The sequence below is a fragment of the Rhinolophus hipposideros genome (genome assembly GCF_964194185.1).
Source record: "Rhinolophus hipposideros genome assembly, chromosome: 11".
Classification (NCBI taxonomy): domain Eukaryota; kingdom Metazoa; phylum Chordata; class Mammalia; order Chiroptera; family Rhinolophidae; genus Rhinolophus; species Rhinolophus hipposideros.
Window position 1 is genome coordinate 30,728,711 of NC_138057.1, and position 15,865 is coordinate 30,744,575.

A 15,865-nucleotide genomic window follows, 5' to 3' on the forward strand; every position below is an offset into this window, starting at 1 on the left:
TAATATCTGGTAGGATGAGTCCTCTGTCAAAGGATTTTACTTTTTCTGAATTTTCCAGAAATTAAATTTTTATGTATTTATTTTTCCATAAGATACTTTTTAATAGTATATTTTTAATAATATATTAAAATTGTACTTTTAAATTGTACAGTTGAATCAACATTTGCATCATTCATGTTTTGGTCAGTTGGAATACGAAATATGTGAGAGAACAATAGAAATTACTGGTCTGTGGGGAATAAAATGATGTTCTTTCCATTCCAGGGACTCATTATAATAGCCACTTGCCACATCCTCCTAAATTCAATTATGTCTTCAGCTCCTGCCGGGTCCCTACCTCCTTTGTTATGACCTGTTATTTCAGGTAGGCAAGGGCAAGAATTGCCCTGCCCTGTTTTTCCTTTCTGCCAGTGTCTCAATCTGAACGTGTCCTGTATGTACAGTCTTCTCCTCTAAAGCCTCATCTATACTTGGCAGATAGAGGAGCTGGCCAAGAACAGGAAGCTAAGGTATCTACCTTCCCACTTTGCAGACTTGTCACAACTTTAGCATCTTCTATGGAACATGAACATAACCAGACTGTATGAGAGTGGGTGACCTAGAAAGCCTTCTGTTCTGCCTGTACTGAGAACGCCTGATTATGTATGGTGAGGAATAGTTGTGGTGGTAAGATGTTCAGTAGAGCAGTCCTAATTTATTAAAAATGCTTATTGAGGTTGTTGAGATTGTTAAGGCACTTTTCAAATACCATTTCTATGTAATTAAAAACTTCACATTTACCTTTGTGCCTTCCTTAAATTAGAAAGACAAAATCAAGAAATGGAAATTTATTCTAAGCAAAAAAAAAAAAATTTTTTTTTTAATAATTATGATGGTCTTCATGCATTCTTTGGGGAATTGAGTAATTTATTTGGTACCACTTCAGATATGAACAAAGGCCTTGAAAAGTTTTTTTAACATACAAAGACCTTTGCAATTATTTCCTTATTAAAATTGCTTTCTTGAATTTTACTAATGAATGTCATCTTAATCCTTGGCTTTTACTTAGTTCTTTCTCCATGTATCTGGAAAATTAAATTGTTTAGATCACTTAGTACCTAAAACTTTTCCCCTTTGTCCTCTGTTGTGCTATTTCTTAAACTGTTTCTTATTTTTTGAATCTTCCCCTTCTTTGACTGTGTTTTCCCTTGTAACTGTGGATAATCCCTAAAGTTATGCCTTTAGATCTTATCTCCCTATATTTATTTCTCTGTGGAGAGATCATTTAGTTTTAATTAAGACTTGATCACTAAAACTCTCAAATCAGTATCTTGAAGCTTTCCTTTTGTTTTAGTTTCATATTTCAGTCCATAGAACTTTTCCAGTTTGTTGTGTAACTATTATCTCAAAATGTGAAAAACTACATATTTCTAACCCAGATCTGCTTCCCAATTTTCTATTTTTCTTTTGAACTTTCACATTTTTCCCCCAGTGGTATCACCATTGTTTCAACCTGAATATAGTAATATCAAAGTCATTTTTTATTTTTGTACTTTTCATTCCGCATATACAAACTGTCATCATGTTCATTGCTGAATCCCTGTCACTCAGTAAATTTTGAATGAATTTGAATATGTTTTTCTTAATTAGAATTTCTTTTCCTTTCTTACTGATCCAAAACTGTTCTTTCTGCAATGTTCAGTTCAAGTTCTTGACAAAAGACTAATTAGGTGGTATAGAGAGATTGAGTAAAGAGAATTGAAAAATATCATTTACATTTTATAACCAGGAGATCATTTGTGAAGACAAGTTTCAGTAGAGGAGATGCATGCAAAATGCCAGATTAAGGTGTAAATGAAAGGTGACAAACCAACAGTTTGGATGTGACTCTTTTCAAGGGGAATGGTTTGTTGTTAATATAAACTTAGATATGTTTATATGCTAAAGGCAGTTAACAGGTCCATGTTGAAGATGCTGAAGATAATTAATGAAATACAAATTCTGAAAATCTATAGTGGATTAGGGTTTTTTTGTTTTTTGTTTTAGTTTTTAAATTTTATTGGGGAAGGGGAACAGGATTTGATTGGGGATCAGTGTGTACTTCCAGGACTTTTTTCCAAGTCAAGTTATTGTCCTTTCAGTCTTAGTTGTGGAGGGCGCAGCTCAGCTCCAGGTCCAGTTGCCGTTGCTAGTTGCAGGGGGCACAGCCCACCATCCCTTGAGGGAGTCCAAACCGGCAATCTTGTGGTTGAGAGGACGCGCTCCAACCAACTGAGCCATCCAGAAAGCTCAGCTGCTGCTCAGCTCAAGGTGCCATGTTCAATCTTAGTTGCAGGGGGTGCTGCCCACCATCCCTTGCGGGACTCAAGGAATTGAACTGGCAACCTTGTGGTTGAGAGCCCAGTGGCCCATGTGGGAATCGAACCCGCAGCCTTCAGAGTTAGAAGCACGGAGCTCCAACCGCCTGAGCCAATATAGTGGATTAGTTTTTGATAAGAGGATGGGAGGTGCATTTTTCACAGCAACTTAAAGTTGCATTCAGATAGTTTTGTTTGGATTCAGATAATTTCGTTTTTAGAGAAACATTAGGTTAATGGAGCTCTTAAAAACTACCATTTTCTCTATGAAATAAGTGGTAGGCAAACTCAACTGCTAAGTGATGATGGGTTGTGGGGTAAAAGCTTTTAAATAATGATGGCATTTGAAATTGCTGTTATGGAGAACCAATGAGGGAGTTGACTTCCTTCAAAGAAGTCATTTTAGCAAGGGTTGAGCCCAGTGTAGGTTACAGTTAGACAACATTACAGGTGGACATTTTCCTACCGTGCTTAGTAGTGGAGGTATAGGTGCTTTTGGATGAGATGCAAGAGAGAGGTTGGGTGCCTGAGCCAGAAAGATAATTGGTTAAGGGAGATGAGATAAGAGAAGAGGTTAGTCATGTACTCATATGATGAGTACCAATTAGTTATCTATATGAATAACTGAAAGAGGCTGAATTATGTTAGAGCAAATGAAGGAATCAAGTAAGGAATTGGAGGTCTGGATGAAGATGAGTTAAAAATGTAGGGGAAATAAGAGTAACAATGGGGAGAATAGAAGGTAAAGAGGATCAAGTAGGAAATAAGTTTAATAGTCTGTGATAAATGCTTTTTTTTTTATTTTGTAGGAATGAAGACTTTTTTTTCCCAAAAAACTTTTTTGGCTGTCCAATATATAGCTGCAGATGAGAGCAGATGTCTCCAAACTTTAATGATCTGGCTTCTAAGCAGAAAACATTTAATATGTACCTCCAATGTATGCATATTTATTTATAAATCAATCACATATAGATACTATGTACTATTATGTTTTATATATTGTAAAACATAAAACATTAAACTAAATACTTTAAATGTGAGAATAAGCATATTTTAAAATAATTTTTAAATATTAATATTACAAAAAGGTTTAGTGAGGGCTTGTGGTATTTCATTAGTTTTGAAAATCTTGGTTTAATTCTTGGCTGTTAGAGCTATTTGAAAGGCTTGTTTTAAGTTAGGTTTATTTTGGTACTTGGTCTTACTGACTGTTGTAGTTCTCAATTCGTGAAGATACATAACCTCCCATTGGAGAAAGGCATTCGTTGCAGGTTGGGCTGACTACATCATGATCCTTATCTAGCAAACATGCAGAACTTTTTGTTGAAATCTACCAGTAAAAGTTCTGTCTTTCCTAATTTCAGTTAGTTGCTCCTGAAAACTAATATTAAGGTTCTGCTGCGCTGCATAACCTTCATTTGCCCTTTCAAATCCATTCTCCATCGTTGTGCACTGTGCTCTGGGCCCCAGGAGGCTGATTTCTAAGGACTGCATCAACTAGTCTGCCTTGTCCTGTGATTTCTGGGTGGACTCAGTCAATTGGAGGCACTGACAGGAGGACAGAGTAGTAGGGATATTTATTCTAACAGCCTTTTCTTTGCTAGACTGCAGGTTGTCAGTAAGTGCTCAGTCACTGTGTGATGCTCTTCTACAATCACAGCTCTTTTAGTTCCAGTAACTATTGCCTCTCCTTCCTCTATTGGGCCTGCAATGATGGTAGCTCCCTGGCTAGCCCAGGAGTGCTTCACCGTCCCTTCATAGTTTCCCTTAACTTTGCCTGTACATTTGTAAATAGTCTCTTCATTAAACATCACTTCCTTTTTAGTATTCTTTCTTGCCAGCACCCTGAGGACTATACTTGCATTTTAATATTTTTTAAGTAAATAGATTTTTAAAAGTGACTGAAACTATTCAGAATATTTTAAAGCAGATTAGATAATTCTGTCTCCAAGTTTTAGTTGTACAGATTTAGTTTTTATAAGTGACACATTTACATCATTGTTTTGATAATAACAAAATCAAATAATAGTGGAAAACTTTCCAAACATCTGTTTTTAGTAGGGGGCCAGTGTTAGTCCATATGTTAACCATAAGTAGAGCTTACTATCAGTTCACTTCCTTCTTAATACTTATGTTAATAATTTCAGACAGAACTGAGCCTCTGAATTCTCATATTTGGAATGTATTAACAACATAGAAAAGACCATTCATGCTTTGTGGGGTAAAAAAAGGAAAAGAAAGGGTAACTATAAAACTCAGTGAGTCAACCATAATAATTGCGGAGCTTTTGCTTATAAGTAGCAGTCTGTTATTTTCAAACTACTATCAGACTGATTTCATGAAATAATTTTCCTTGTAGGCAGGAAAAAACTTGAATTTTTAGAAAGGGAGAGTTGTTTTAGTGTATTATTTGAGCATTCACTAATTATCTGACAATTCTTATTTTAAGATGAGACACTGCATTTCATTCCCCGATTAATGAAACTCAAGTAGTTAAAAACAGATGTTAACTCAGGATTTTTTTACTATGGACAAAATAGATGACTAGAATTTTCTACTTTAATTATGCTTGTAAATTTAAAATGAAAAATAAACAGCTTGGCTTGTATCCATCCAAATTCCATGTGTACTAAATACACAACACACACGAGTCTGTGAAGATAATAGCTATTAACAAAACAAAGTCCATATCCTTCTGGATCATTCATTCTTGTGGGGAGATTTAATTAATTTAATTACCAAATAAATACATAATTATATAATTCAGTGTAGTGATAATATGAAGAAAAGGAAACCAGGGTAAGGGAATAGAGAGTGACAGGGGATCCTATACCAGTTAGGGAAGCCTCACAGATAAGCTGACATTTGAACAGAGATTTGAGTGAAGTGATGGTTCCTAGCCATACAAAAATCTGGGGAAAGAAGGCCTTCCAAGAGGAAGATGAAGTGCAAAATAGTTGGTGGTGTGACTGAGAATAACAAGGACACTTTTGTGGCCAGGATACAAAAAGCTAAGGGCAGAGTGGTAGAAAATGAGGTCTGGAAAGGTAGATGAGGGCCATATCACACTAGGTCTTGTAGGCCTTCAGAATTTAGGATTATATTTTAAGTAGCCTGGAAGGCTTTGGAAGAGAGAGCAGGGAATGACATGATCTGATTGCCTTATGAAAGGATTGCCAGGGTCACTGCATGAAGAATAGACTGTAGAGAGATCACAGTAGGACCCAGGAGACTTGTCATGAAGAGAGTGCAATAGTATAGGGGAGAATTTGAACTCGTACATGTACACAAGTACACACACTACTCAGTGCAGTATGTATGTTTATATATATACTTGTATATAATTCCTTTTGGGATAAAAAGATATATATTGTTCAGAAATTTCTTTTTTACATTTAGCAGTATAATATGAATGTCTTTTATAATGAATACATACCAATTTACCTAATTTCTTTTAATGGGTGGATGCTGTTTCATGTTGTCGGTACATTACCTTATTTGATCTGTCTCATATCAAAGGACATTTGTTTTCAGGTTGTTATTTTTAAATAACAAACACTGCGTGTGTGTGTGTGTGTGTGTGTGTGTGTGTGTGTGTGTGTGTTGGTGTGTGTGTGTGTGTAATTGCTCCATGTTGTGGAGATGTGTCTAATAGGGTAAATTCCTAGGTGCATGATAGGTACAAGGATATGTGTAAGTTAAGTCTTCATGATTATTACCAAATTGACTTCCAAAAAGGCTGTGCCAATTTTACACACGCACTAATGTAAAATGAGAATTTTTATGTCTTTAGAACTGCTCCAAAACGAGGTAATATCAGTCTTTTTAAAAAAATATCAGCTTTTTATCTTTGTTGATTTGAGAGAAACATCATAGTTTTCTTTTTTGTTTTTTAATTATGAATGGTAAGTATCAAAGCTTATAAATTTTTATTTCTGATGAGTAATAAAGGATATTAATTACTCTTTGGTCTTTTTCTGAGAAAATACTATTAAAAATAATTTATAATTTCATGTTCTCTACTTACGAGACTGAAGTTAAGGGTAAAATTGAGTTTCTGGCTTGTTTATATAACAATTTAGCCATATGACTTACTATTTCCCTCAACTCTCCTTATCGCCAATATTCTACATATACTGTGACCTCTTGAGATGCTGTCATGTTCAATGTAATATTGTTTATTAATGTTCTCTTCTATTAGTATTGATGAGGAAGTAATTAAAATTACAGACCTAATTCACCAGTCAAAACCGTTTCCTAAAATGAATCCAAGTATGATATATCCATTTAGTGTCTGTTATTGCCAGTCATCTTATTTTCTTTAAACCTACGCCCCCCACCTTACTCCCAGCCCAATTAGCCATCATACAGATGTAATGTTTTTGTGCATAAAAGAATCACAGCCTGAACAGTATGGTTAGATTAGCCAAATTCTTCAGAATTACTGGCAAACCATTTTAAAGTTCATGCCTTAAAGCTGAATTAGTCAAAATACCTCCTTATAACAGAGAAAACACATGATAGTGCACAGTTCAGCAGAACTGTGCATTCACACCATTTGTGTAAGATTGTTACAGAGTTATTATTCTAAGTTTGAGTAATAAATCACTGTGAACATAGTCCAAGATGGACAGGAGTTTGGTTGTATTTCATGCTATAAAGGTTTATGTTCTGGTGAACATTTAGCCTATTTTATATTAAAGTCTATAGGAAAGCAGGAAAATACGACTACAAGGTCAACTTTTAATTTATATAGATTCTTATCCAGCACATTGAATACTTACTTTGAGTATTGACTTGATTTTGCTATTGTGGAAACAACAACACATACAAAAGCTTTAGAGGCTCTGGCATATTTTACAAAGGTAGAAGAGCAGATATTTTCTCTGGTGCTTTTTACACAGTTAAAAAATACAGATACAAATTCAGAAGTCAAGTTTTTAGTCTAGACTTAAATACTTTATAAAGTTTAATGTAATGTTTCTTTTTCCAATGTAAGTGGTGTTAGTCAGTTATTTAAAATTCACTAAGGGGATTTATGGATAATCAAGCAAATTGCTGAGAAACTTTTTCATCAATATCTTTAAATATCAGATTAGTAGCTTAGTGTATTAATAAAATATAGAGTAGGGAGACAGAAATAGTTGTCTGTCTGAAGAGGAAATCTAGATTCTTAGATTCTTTTTATAGTTTAATCAGAAGGTTTCCAAATTTACAATTATGTAGTGTAATGCTTACAACTTAAAATTATATATTTTAATGAGTCATTTATATATTTTTTTATTTTTTAATGTTTTTTTTTTTAGTTTTATTTATTGGGGTGACATTGGTTAATAAAATTATAGGTTTCAAGTGTGCAGTTCTGTAATACATTTTATGTATATTGCATTATGTGTTCACCACTCAAAGTCAAGTCTTATCTGTCATCATATGTTTGACCCCCTTTACCCTCTTTCACCCCCCTTTCCTTCTGGTAACCACCATACTGTTGTATGTGTCTATGAGTTTTTGTTTGTCTTGTTCATTTGTCTCTTTCAGTTTTAGATACCACATATGAGTAAAATCATATGGTTCTTGACTTTTTTCCATCTGATATGTTTCACTTAGCATAATATTTTCAAGATCCATCCATGTTGTCTCAAATGGCAGTGTTTCATCTTTTCTTTTGGCTGAGTAGTATTCCATTGAATACGTACACGTTTATAATTTCTTCAGTGTTTATCATAAATTTTCTGTCCCCAAATCTTTTTGTATTATTGTACATTTTCACATACCAATGATAGGTAGGTAGTATGAAATATATGAAGAGATGTGAAGATAAGCTACATTTAATTTTGCAAACAGTAAACTTTTTTTCCATTAAAGAGATAGTGCTTTAATCCTTAATTTTAATGCTTCAGTTTTATTTTTTTAAATGTTGGGAAGGGACTATCACTCAGACTGATTTTATGACATGAAAATTATAAAATATGTAAGGATGGTAAAAATCTCGAGCATAGCTAACTAAGGTTTATGTAGTTAGCAAAAGGGATTCTTCTTAAGATGCTGATTAAGGGGGTTTATTGCTTACCCAGAAGGTTTGACCTTGTGAATTGACTTATTCTTCTCCAAGGCACTTGAGAGAAAAGACAACGATAGCAGTTACATCTAGAGGCTATTATGGATTGGAGGATGAGAAGGGAACTGCATGTACTTCAACAAGGCGTCGGTCAACAACACGAAGTTTGGCAGGCTTGACAAGTGGAGTTTTTGAATCTATAATGGTTCAAGTTTTGAGACAGGAAGAACAGCTGAGAGCAAAAGAAGAAAAAAGGTAAATGTTAAAAAAAAAATTAAGTTCATGTTGTTCAAATTTCCAGGAACTACTTTTCAAAGAGTAGCTGTGTAACTTTTTTGTGCCCATATCAAATTTCTGGGCCCATTTTAGTAGTGTTCCAAAATGCCTTGTTACCGAAGTATGAATTTATAATGAAATATCACAATGAATTTGTTTAAAAATACAGTTTTTAAACCAAATTATTTTGAAGCAATACAAAAATGTTTTTTATAAAAGATTTCAGAATGTTTTCTAAATTTTCTTTCAAGTGAATTATTAATTTTAAGTTAGAGGAATTGTATATAGATTTGTATAGCTTTAGAATAGACTCATAGACCTTTAAAATTCGGAGAAACTCCATAGATTATATAAAATGACACATAGGTTCACCTCTATGAGTTCCTCCAGTGATATTAATTTCCCAGATAACTATGCTTACTTTGGGTTCATCAGAAAAGAATGTTTTGCTCAATTAGTGTTAACCTTCTAGGGTCTGGGAGCATGGATTGGTGATACTTATTACTTAAAACAAAAGAGACTAGGGTCCAAACAGGTAAGTGAGCACTCAAAAGAGACTGCTAATTTTTATACTAAATCAAGTCTCAAACTATGTCAGGAATGATTGTTGATGTAATAGGGAACTGCTAATGCTACTAAAAGGCAATTTATGATATATTGTTGCTCCTCTCATAGTAATAAATATAGCTTGCTTTGATATTTGTAGGATTAGCTCTCACCTTGAGACTTTATACCATCACAGTTTTTATAATTGGGAACCCACTGTAAAATACTTTAGTATTTTGTACTTGTGCTATAGCAAAGGGGATTTAATGGAAAGAAATAAAGATTAACCTGGTAGTAGTGTGTAATAGATTAGAATGGCAAGAAATTAAAGAAAAGGAAGTCTTGTAGGAAGAAGGCTATAAGTAGTCTGGGTAGGCTTCCACTACTTGAGTCCAGAAATATGGAGAGGTCATTGTTCTAGGAATAATCACTAGGACTTAGTACCTTCCTTGATATAGAAAGAACAAGGAAGAAACAAAGATGAGTCAGGATGTAGTTGTAATAATAGTGATAGTAACAATAAGAAGAAGATTTAAAAAAAGATTGAGTAACATTTATTGAGTATGACTATTTGCCAGGTTTAGCTCTTAAGCACCTTATATGGATTCAGCATATATTTTGAGGCACAGAGAGGTTCAACTTAACCAAGGACAGGCAATTTTTGAGTGGTAGTCAAGATTTGAACACAGGCAGTTTGGCTCTAGAACTTGTGCTCTTAAGCAATATGCTATTCTTGTAACTTGTAAGAAGATGGAACCAGCAAAGAACAAAGAAGAGCTTGAGTCTGTGATGTGGGGAGAGATCAGTGAACGCTGGTTTTTAATAATTTGTTTGAAATGATGAGACAGCGTTAAGCATTTAAGAAGGAATGGCTAATAGGAAAATACAAATATGACTACATCTTTTCTTTTCTCCAATTTTACATACATTTTTGTGTGTCCATAAGTGAATAAAACATGGGGGGACTCTTTCATTAAATGTCTTAGTGACTATGATAATGTAATGGAGTAATATGAATTAAGTTATCTTTGTGTATAGTGTTTAATTTTTCTTTTTTCTTTTAAGCATGGATCAAAGAATAAATAAAATTATAATAAAGGCCCATGTGTACTCACTACTGAGCAATTTTTAAGGAAATTAAACGTGTGTAATCAAGATTCCCTGTATTTTACCATGTTTCCCCGAAAATAAGACCTAGCCTGACAATCAGCTGTAATGCGTCTTTTGGAGCAAAAATTCATATAAGACCAGGTATTATATATTACATTATATTAATTATAGATTATATTAGACCCAATCTTATACTATAGTAAAATAAGACCAGACCAGGTCTTATATTAATTTTTGCTCCAAAAGACTCATTAGAGCTGATTGGCCAGCTAGGCCTTATTTTCGGGGAAACATGTAACAATTCTTTTGTATACTCTGGATGGAAGTTCTTTGTTATATAGGTATATTCATTGCAGATGTTTTCTTCCAGTCCAAGGCCTGCCTTTTCATTTTCAGTGTTTTTTGAGGAAGAAAAAATATTAGCTTTGAGTTTGATTTTTTTTTTTTTTTTTTTAATGTTTTGGGCTTTCTGTGATCTAAGAAATCTTAGCTTACTCAAGGTTATGAAGATTTTTTCCTTTTTATTTCCCCAGAAATTTCTAAGTTTTATTTTTTTATGGTTAGGCCTATAATCCATTTGAAATTAGTTTTTCCATGTGGTTTGAAGTAAGGATAAAAGTTTATTTTTCTTCTGTATGGATAGCCAGTTGTTCCAGTATCATTTGTTGAAAAAAACTCTTCTTTCATCACTGTATTACTTTTGCATCTTTGTTGAAAATCAGTTGAACATATATTTGTGAGTATGTCTGGACTTCTGTTTCATTTATCTATACGTGAGTCTTTATGCTAATACTATATTGACTTGATTACTATAGCCTTATAGAAAGCCTTGAAATTTGATAATATGAATCTTCCAACATTGTATTTTGCTTTTTGTTGTTTTTTCCCCCAAGATTGTTGGGCTATAGTAGGATTTTTGTATTTCTGTGTGACTTCAGAATCATACTTATTCATCCAAAAAAAACACCAAAAGCTTGAGGGAGTTTTGATTGAGATTGAGTGGAAGTTATCAGTTAATTTCAAGATAATTATTTATATCTCTCAGCAGTGTTTTATCGTTTTCAATGTGCGCATTTTCCACATATTAGTTTACTTTATCCCTACATATTTTATGTTTTCAATGCAATTGTAAATTACTTTTAAAAATCAGTTTTTAATTTTTTGTTGTTAATATATAGAAATACAATTGATTTTAGTGTAGTGAAAATCAAAAAACTTTTGCCTATTTCTACTCTTAAGTTTGAAAGATTTTGCTTCAGGTAGTTTGAAACTGATACTGGATACATACATATTTATGATTCTTAGGGTTTTTTTTGTGATTTTTCTTTTGATGGATTGACTTCTTATTGTTATGAATGTCCCTTTTTATCCCTGATAATATTTGTAACATTTTTAATATTGCATTTTATTTTCACTATTGGCTTATTAGCTATACATCATTATTTGAATTTTTTTTTTAGCGGCTTCTCTAGGGTTTACAAAATGTGCTTAACTTAATAACAGTTAACTTCAAATATTGTACCACTTTATGGTATGCTTCTATTTACCTTTCCCATCTTTTTCGCTGTTGTCATACATTTTACTTCTACTTGTATTATAAACCCCGATACACTGTTATTGTGTATGTTTTAAAGTTACCTCTTGAAGAAATTTAAGATCGAGGAGAAAAAGTATTTTATATTTAGCCATACCTTTACCCTTCCCAATATTTTCTGCCTTCCTTTGTATTAATCCATAATGCTATCTGGTGTCATTTTTCTACTGACTAAAGAACTTCTTGTAGCATTTCTTATGTAGGTCTGCCAGTGATGAATTCTGAGCTTTTATTTTTTAGTCTGAAAAAGATTTTGTTTTGCCTTATGTTTTGAAGGAGAATGATTTTGATTTTCGGTTTATACAACCTAAAATCATTGTTTATTTTTTTGGTTTTTCTTTTTTCCTATCAGCATTTTAAGCATGACGTATTTTACCGTATGTAGTTTTTGAAGGGAAGTCTTCTGTTCTCTTTATCTTTGTTCCTCTAGTCATAATTTATCTTATTTCTCTGATTGCTTTTAAGGTTTTATCTTACTGATTTTCAGCAATTTGATTGTAATGTGCCTTTGGCTTGGGATTGAGTTTATGTATGTGTGTGTTGATTATCTTGCTCGGGGTTCATTTTGCTTCTCTGATCTATGCTATAGGCTTTCAGTCTTCCTGTCTGTGGTCAGTTTTCAAGCTTACTCTTCTTCTCTTCTGCAGTGTCTAACCCAGGGATCTTTTTATTTCAGATACTGTGTTTTTTCAACTCTATAAGTTACATTTAGCTCTTTTTTTAATATTTGCTTTTCTCATCATTATGCTCATGTTTTAATGTCCTTTATCTGCTAGGTCTTAGTCTTTTCTAGGTCTTTGAATTGAATGATATTTTTCCTGGTTATACGTTACATTTTTCTGCTTCTTGGAACAGTTGGTGTTTTTGTTTTCTTAATTGCGAACTGGACATGTGAATGTTACCTTGTTGAGTAAAGGGGATTGGGTTTTGTTCTTGCAGGGAGTTAAGTTCCCTGTGGATCAATTTGATGATCCCTTCAAGTCCAGGTTTAAACTGTTCTAGGGTAGATCTAGAATAGCCTTTACTCCAGTTCAACCCTACTAATGAGGTATGACCTCGTGGGGGTCTCCACTGAATTCCCCCAGGTGATGACTGAGGACTGTCCACCTCATCTGGTCTCCCCATTGTGTGTAAGCTCTCTGAGTTTACAATTTCCTGGCTGTTCTTGTCAAACTTTGTCAAGTTTTACTCTACGCACTCATGAGCTATTATTCATAAGTCTCAAGGGGACTCGTCTATAGATTTCTGAAGCTTTTTCCTGCACAGCTTCCTTCTTTTTGGAATTGTCTTACAACTTCTAGGTGCCTCATCCTGCCCCAGTGCATATTTCCATCTCCTCAACTCAACTCCACTGGACTGTTGGGGTTTTCCTTCCCTGCTGTTTCCTTCCCTGCTGTAGTGTGGAAATTGCCTTTCGTCAGAAAGCCAAGTGATTATAGGGATCACCTTTTTTCACTTTTTGGGGGATCACAGTTCTGACTGTTTGATATTCAGTGTTTAAAAAAATTGGTTTCATGTATATATTTATTGGGGTGACAATGGTTAGTAAAATTACATAGGTTTCAAATGTACATTTCTGTAATAGGAGGTGCAATAATTAAGTTCCCGAACTTGTTGCAACAATATTGCTAAGCCTTTTTGGTATCAGAGGGATTATTCATTATGAATTTTACTACCTGGACAGTTAACCAAGTTATTATTTGGAAGTGCTGGAAAAGGCTGTGTGAAAAAGTTAGACGACCTGAACTTTCGCCAACAATTCATGGCTCTTGCATCACGACAATGCACCAGCTCACAAGGCACTGTCTGTGAGGGAGTTTTAGCCAGTAAACAAATAACTGTATTGGAACCCTCCCTATTCACCTGATCTGGCCCCCAATGACTCGTTTCTTTACCCAAAGATAAAGGAAATATTGAAAGGAAGACATTTGGATGACATTCAGGACATTGAGGGTAATACAACGACAGCTCTGATGGCCATTCCAGAAAAAGAGTTCCAAAATTGCTTTGAAGGGTGGACTAGGCACTGGCATTGGTGCATAGCTTCCCAAGGGGAGTACTTCGACGGTGAGCATAGTGATATTCAGCAATGAGATATGTAACACTTTTTCTAGGATGAGTTCGTGAACTTAGTTGTCCAACTTCGTTTGTATCTGTGTGTGTGTATATTCAGTCTGCTTTGAATCTTATGGTCATTACAAGTTCTTTAATGTTTTAGGGAATGTTGATCACAATAATGTGATCTTAAAGTTGTTATATTGATAAAGTTGAGGTTATGTTGATAAAGTAGTTACCATCATATTGGTTCTATATAAAGTAATAAATTATACCATTAAAATGTCTTATGTATCCTTAACTTAAAGAATAAACTTAATGTATCTCCTTCCCAACAACACATAGATTACCAGACTTTAACTCCAGTCACTCTTTCTGAATCTTAAATGTCATCATTGTCCAATATTTTAGTTTTATCTGGTTCTTAACTACCCACATCTCAGATTTTTGTCCAAGAGCCTCTTCTTTTCTCATGTTATACTTTTTTTCATGAGTGATTTCATCCATGCCCATACCACCTATATGCAGAAGACTTATAGATCCACGTCTTTTGCCCAGACTTCTCTAAGTTTCAGATCTAATTGCTTACTTGTTCTCTGTTTGTGTTATCTGTCAGTGTCTCTTTATCTGTCAGGAAATATGTGGTGCATTCAAAGTAGGATATTCCAAAGAGGGTTTACTTCCAAAGGGGTTGGGATACATACAGCGAGACATTAACAGATAAGGCTGATAACCAGGGAGAGTTAGAGGGAGTAGCTACTGGTACCCAGGAGAAAGTTATAAAGAAGAGACTGTACTGAGATGATACCTTCTTTTGAAGGACACAGCCCAATTCAGCCTCACAGAGAGGGAGCCAGTGGAATAAATACTTTCCCCTAATTTCTCTGATCACCTGCCAGCGCTCCTTGACTGAAGCTAAGAGAAACTAGTGAGTAAGGTTGCTTGTTGATACAGATAAAATATACAGTGAAGGGCAGAGCGTAGATCTGGAGGCAAACAAAAGATTTGGTATAGATACCTTCTTCAAATTGATTACATCTAAAATTTACTATGAAAGGATGATCTTTTCTCTTAATACTTGATCCTACTATAATGTTACCTATATTGGTGAGTGGCTCCATTGTCTGTTGGATTATGCAATTTAGGAACCTTACTTAGTTATTTAGAGATTCATCTATGACACCTTACTTTTTCTCACATATAAATCAAATCCATCTCCAAATCTTGACAATTTTATTTCCTAAATCTCTCCTGAGTCTGCCCACTTCACTTCCTTTTATCTTTTCTGTCTCCATTCAGTTCCTTCATCTCTCATGTAGACTACTGTTCTCTTAATTGGTTTAAATGTCCATGCTCGCCTCATTCCAGTTTTTTTTTTCACATTAAAGCTAGAATGAACTTTTCCAGATGTAAATTTGATCATGCCACTTACCTATTCCATTACCTACCATATACCCAAAACAAAGCAAGTACAGTTGACCCTTGAACAACAGGGGTTAGGAGTGCTGACCCTCCGCACAGTTGAAAATCCACATAAAACTTTTGACTCCCCCAAAACTTAACTACTAATAGCCTACTGTTGACCACAAGCCTTTGCAATAACATAAACCGTTGGTTAACACATATTTTTTGTGTTATATACATTATATACTGTATTCTTATAGTAAAGTGAGCTAGAGAAAAGAAAATCATAAGAGGAAACACATTTACTGTAATGTACTAATACTGTCTATTATATCATCTGTTTATTTATAAGGTGAATTGTCAGTCAGTACCTATATGAATATTGTCTTATATAAAAAACGCTGTATATTGCTAACATTAGACATCAAAAATGAAAAGATAATGTGAAAAAGAAATTCATATTTGTTTACAGGTATAATGATTTAT

General features: G+C 34.1%; 1 protein-coding gene across 5 annotated transcripts in view; it reads left to right on the plus strand.

The window, feature by feature from the left end:
* The window catches only part of BRD10 (bromodomain containing 10), an 83,957-nt gene that overhangs the window by 15,940 nt on the left and 52,152 nt on the right, over nucleotides 1-15,865 (plus strand). For 3 of the 5 annotated variants that reach the window (XM_081066760.1, XM_081066761.1, XM_081066762.1), the window contains exon 2: nucleotides 8,449-8,649. The exons of 1 other annotated variant lie outside the window; for it this stretch is intronic. In XM_081066760.1, the coding sequence (XP_080922886.1) occupies nucleotides 8,449-8,649 (201 nt within the window). Of the gene's footprint in view, nucleotides 1-8,448; nucleotides 8,650-9,147; nucleotides 9,206-15,865 lie in introns of those variants that run through there. One more of the 5 variants, XM_081066764.1, reaches the window with a different exon arrangement.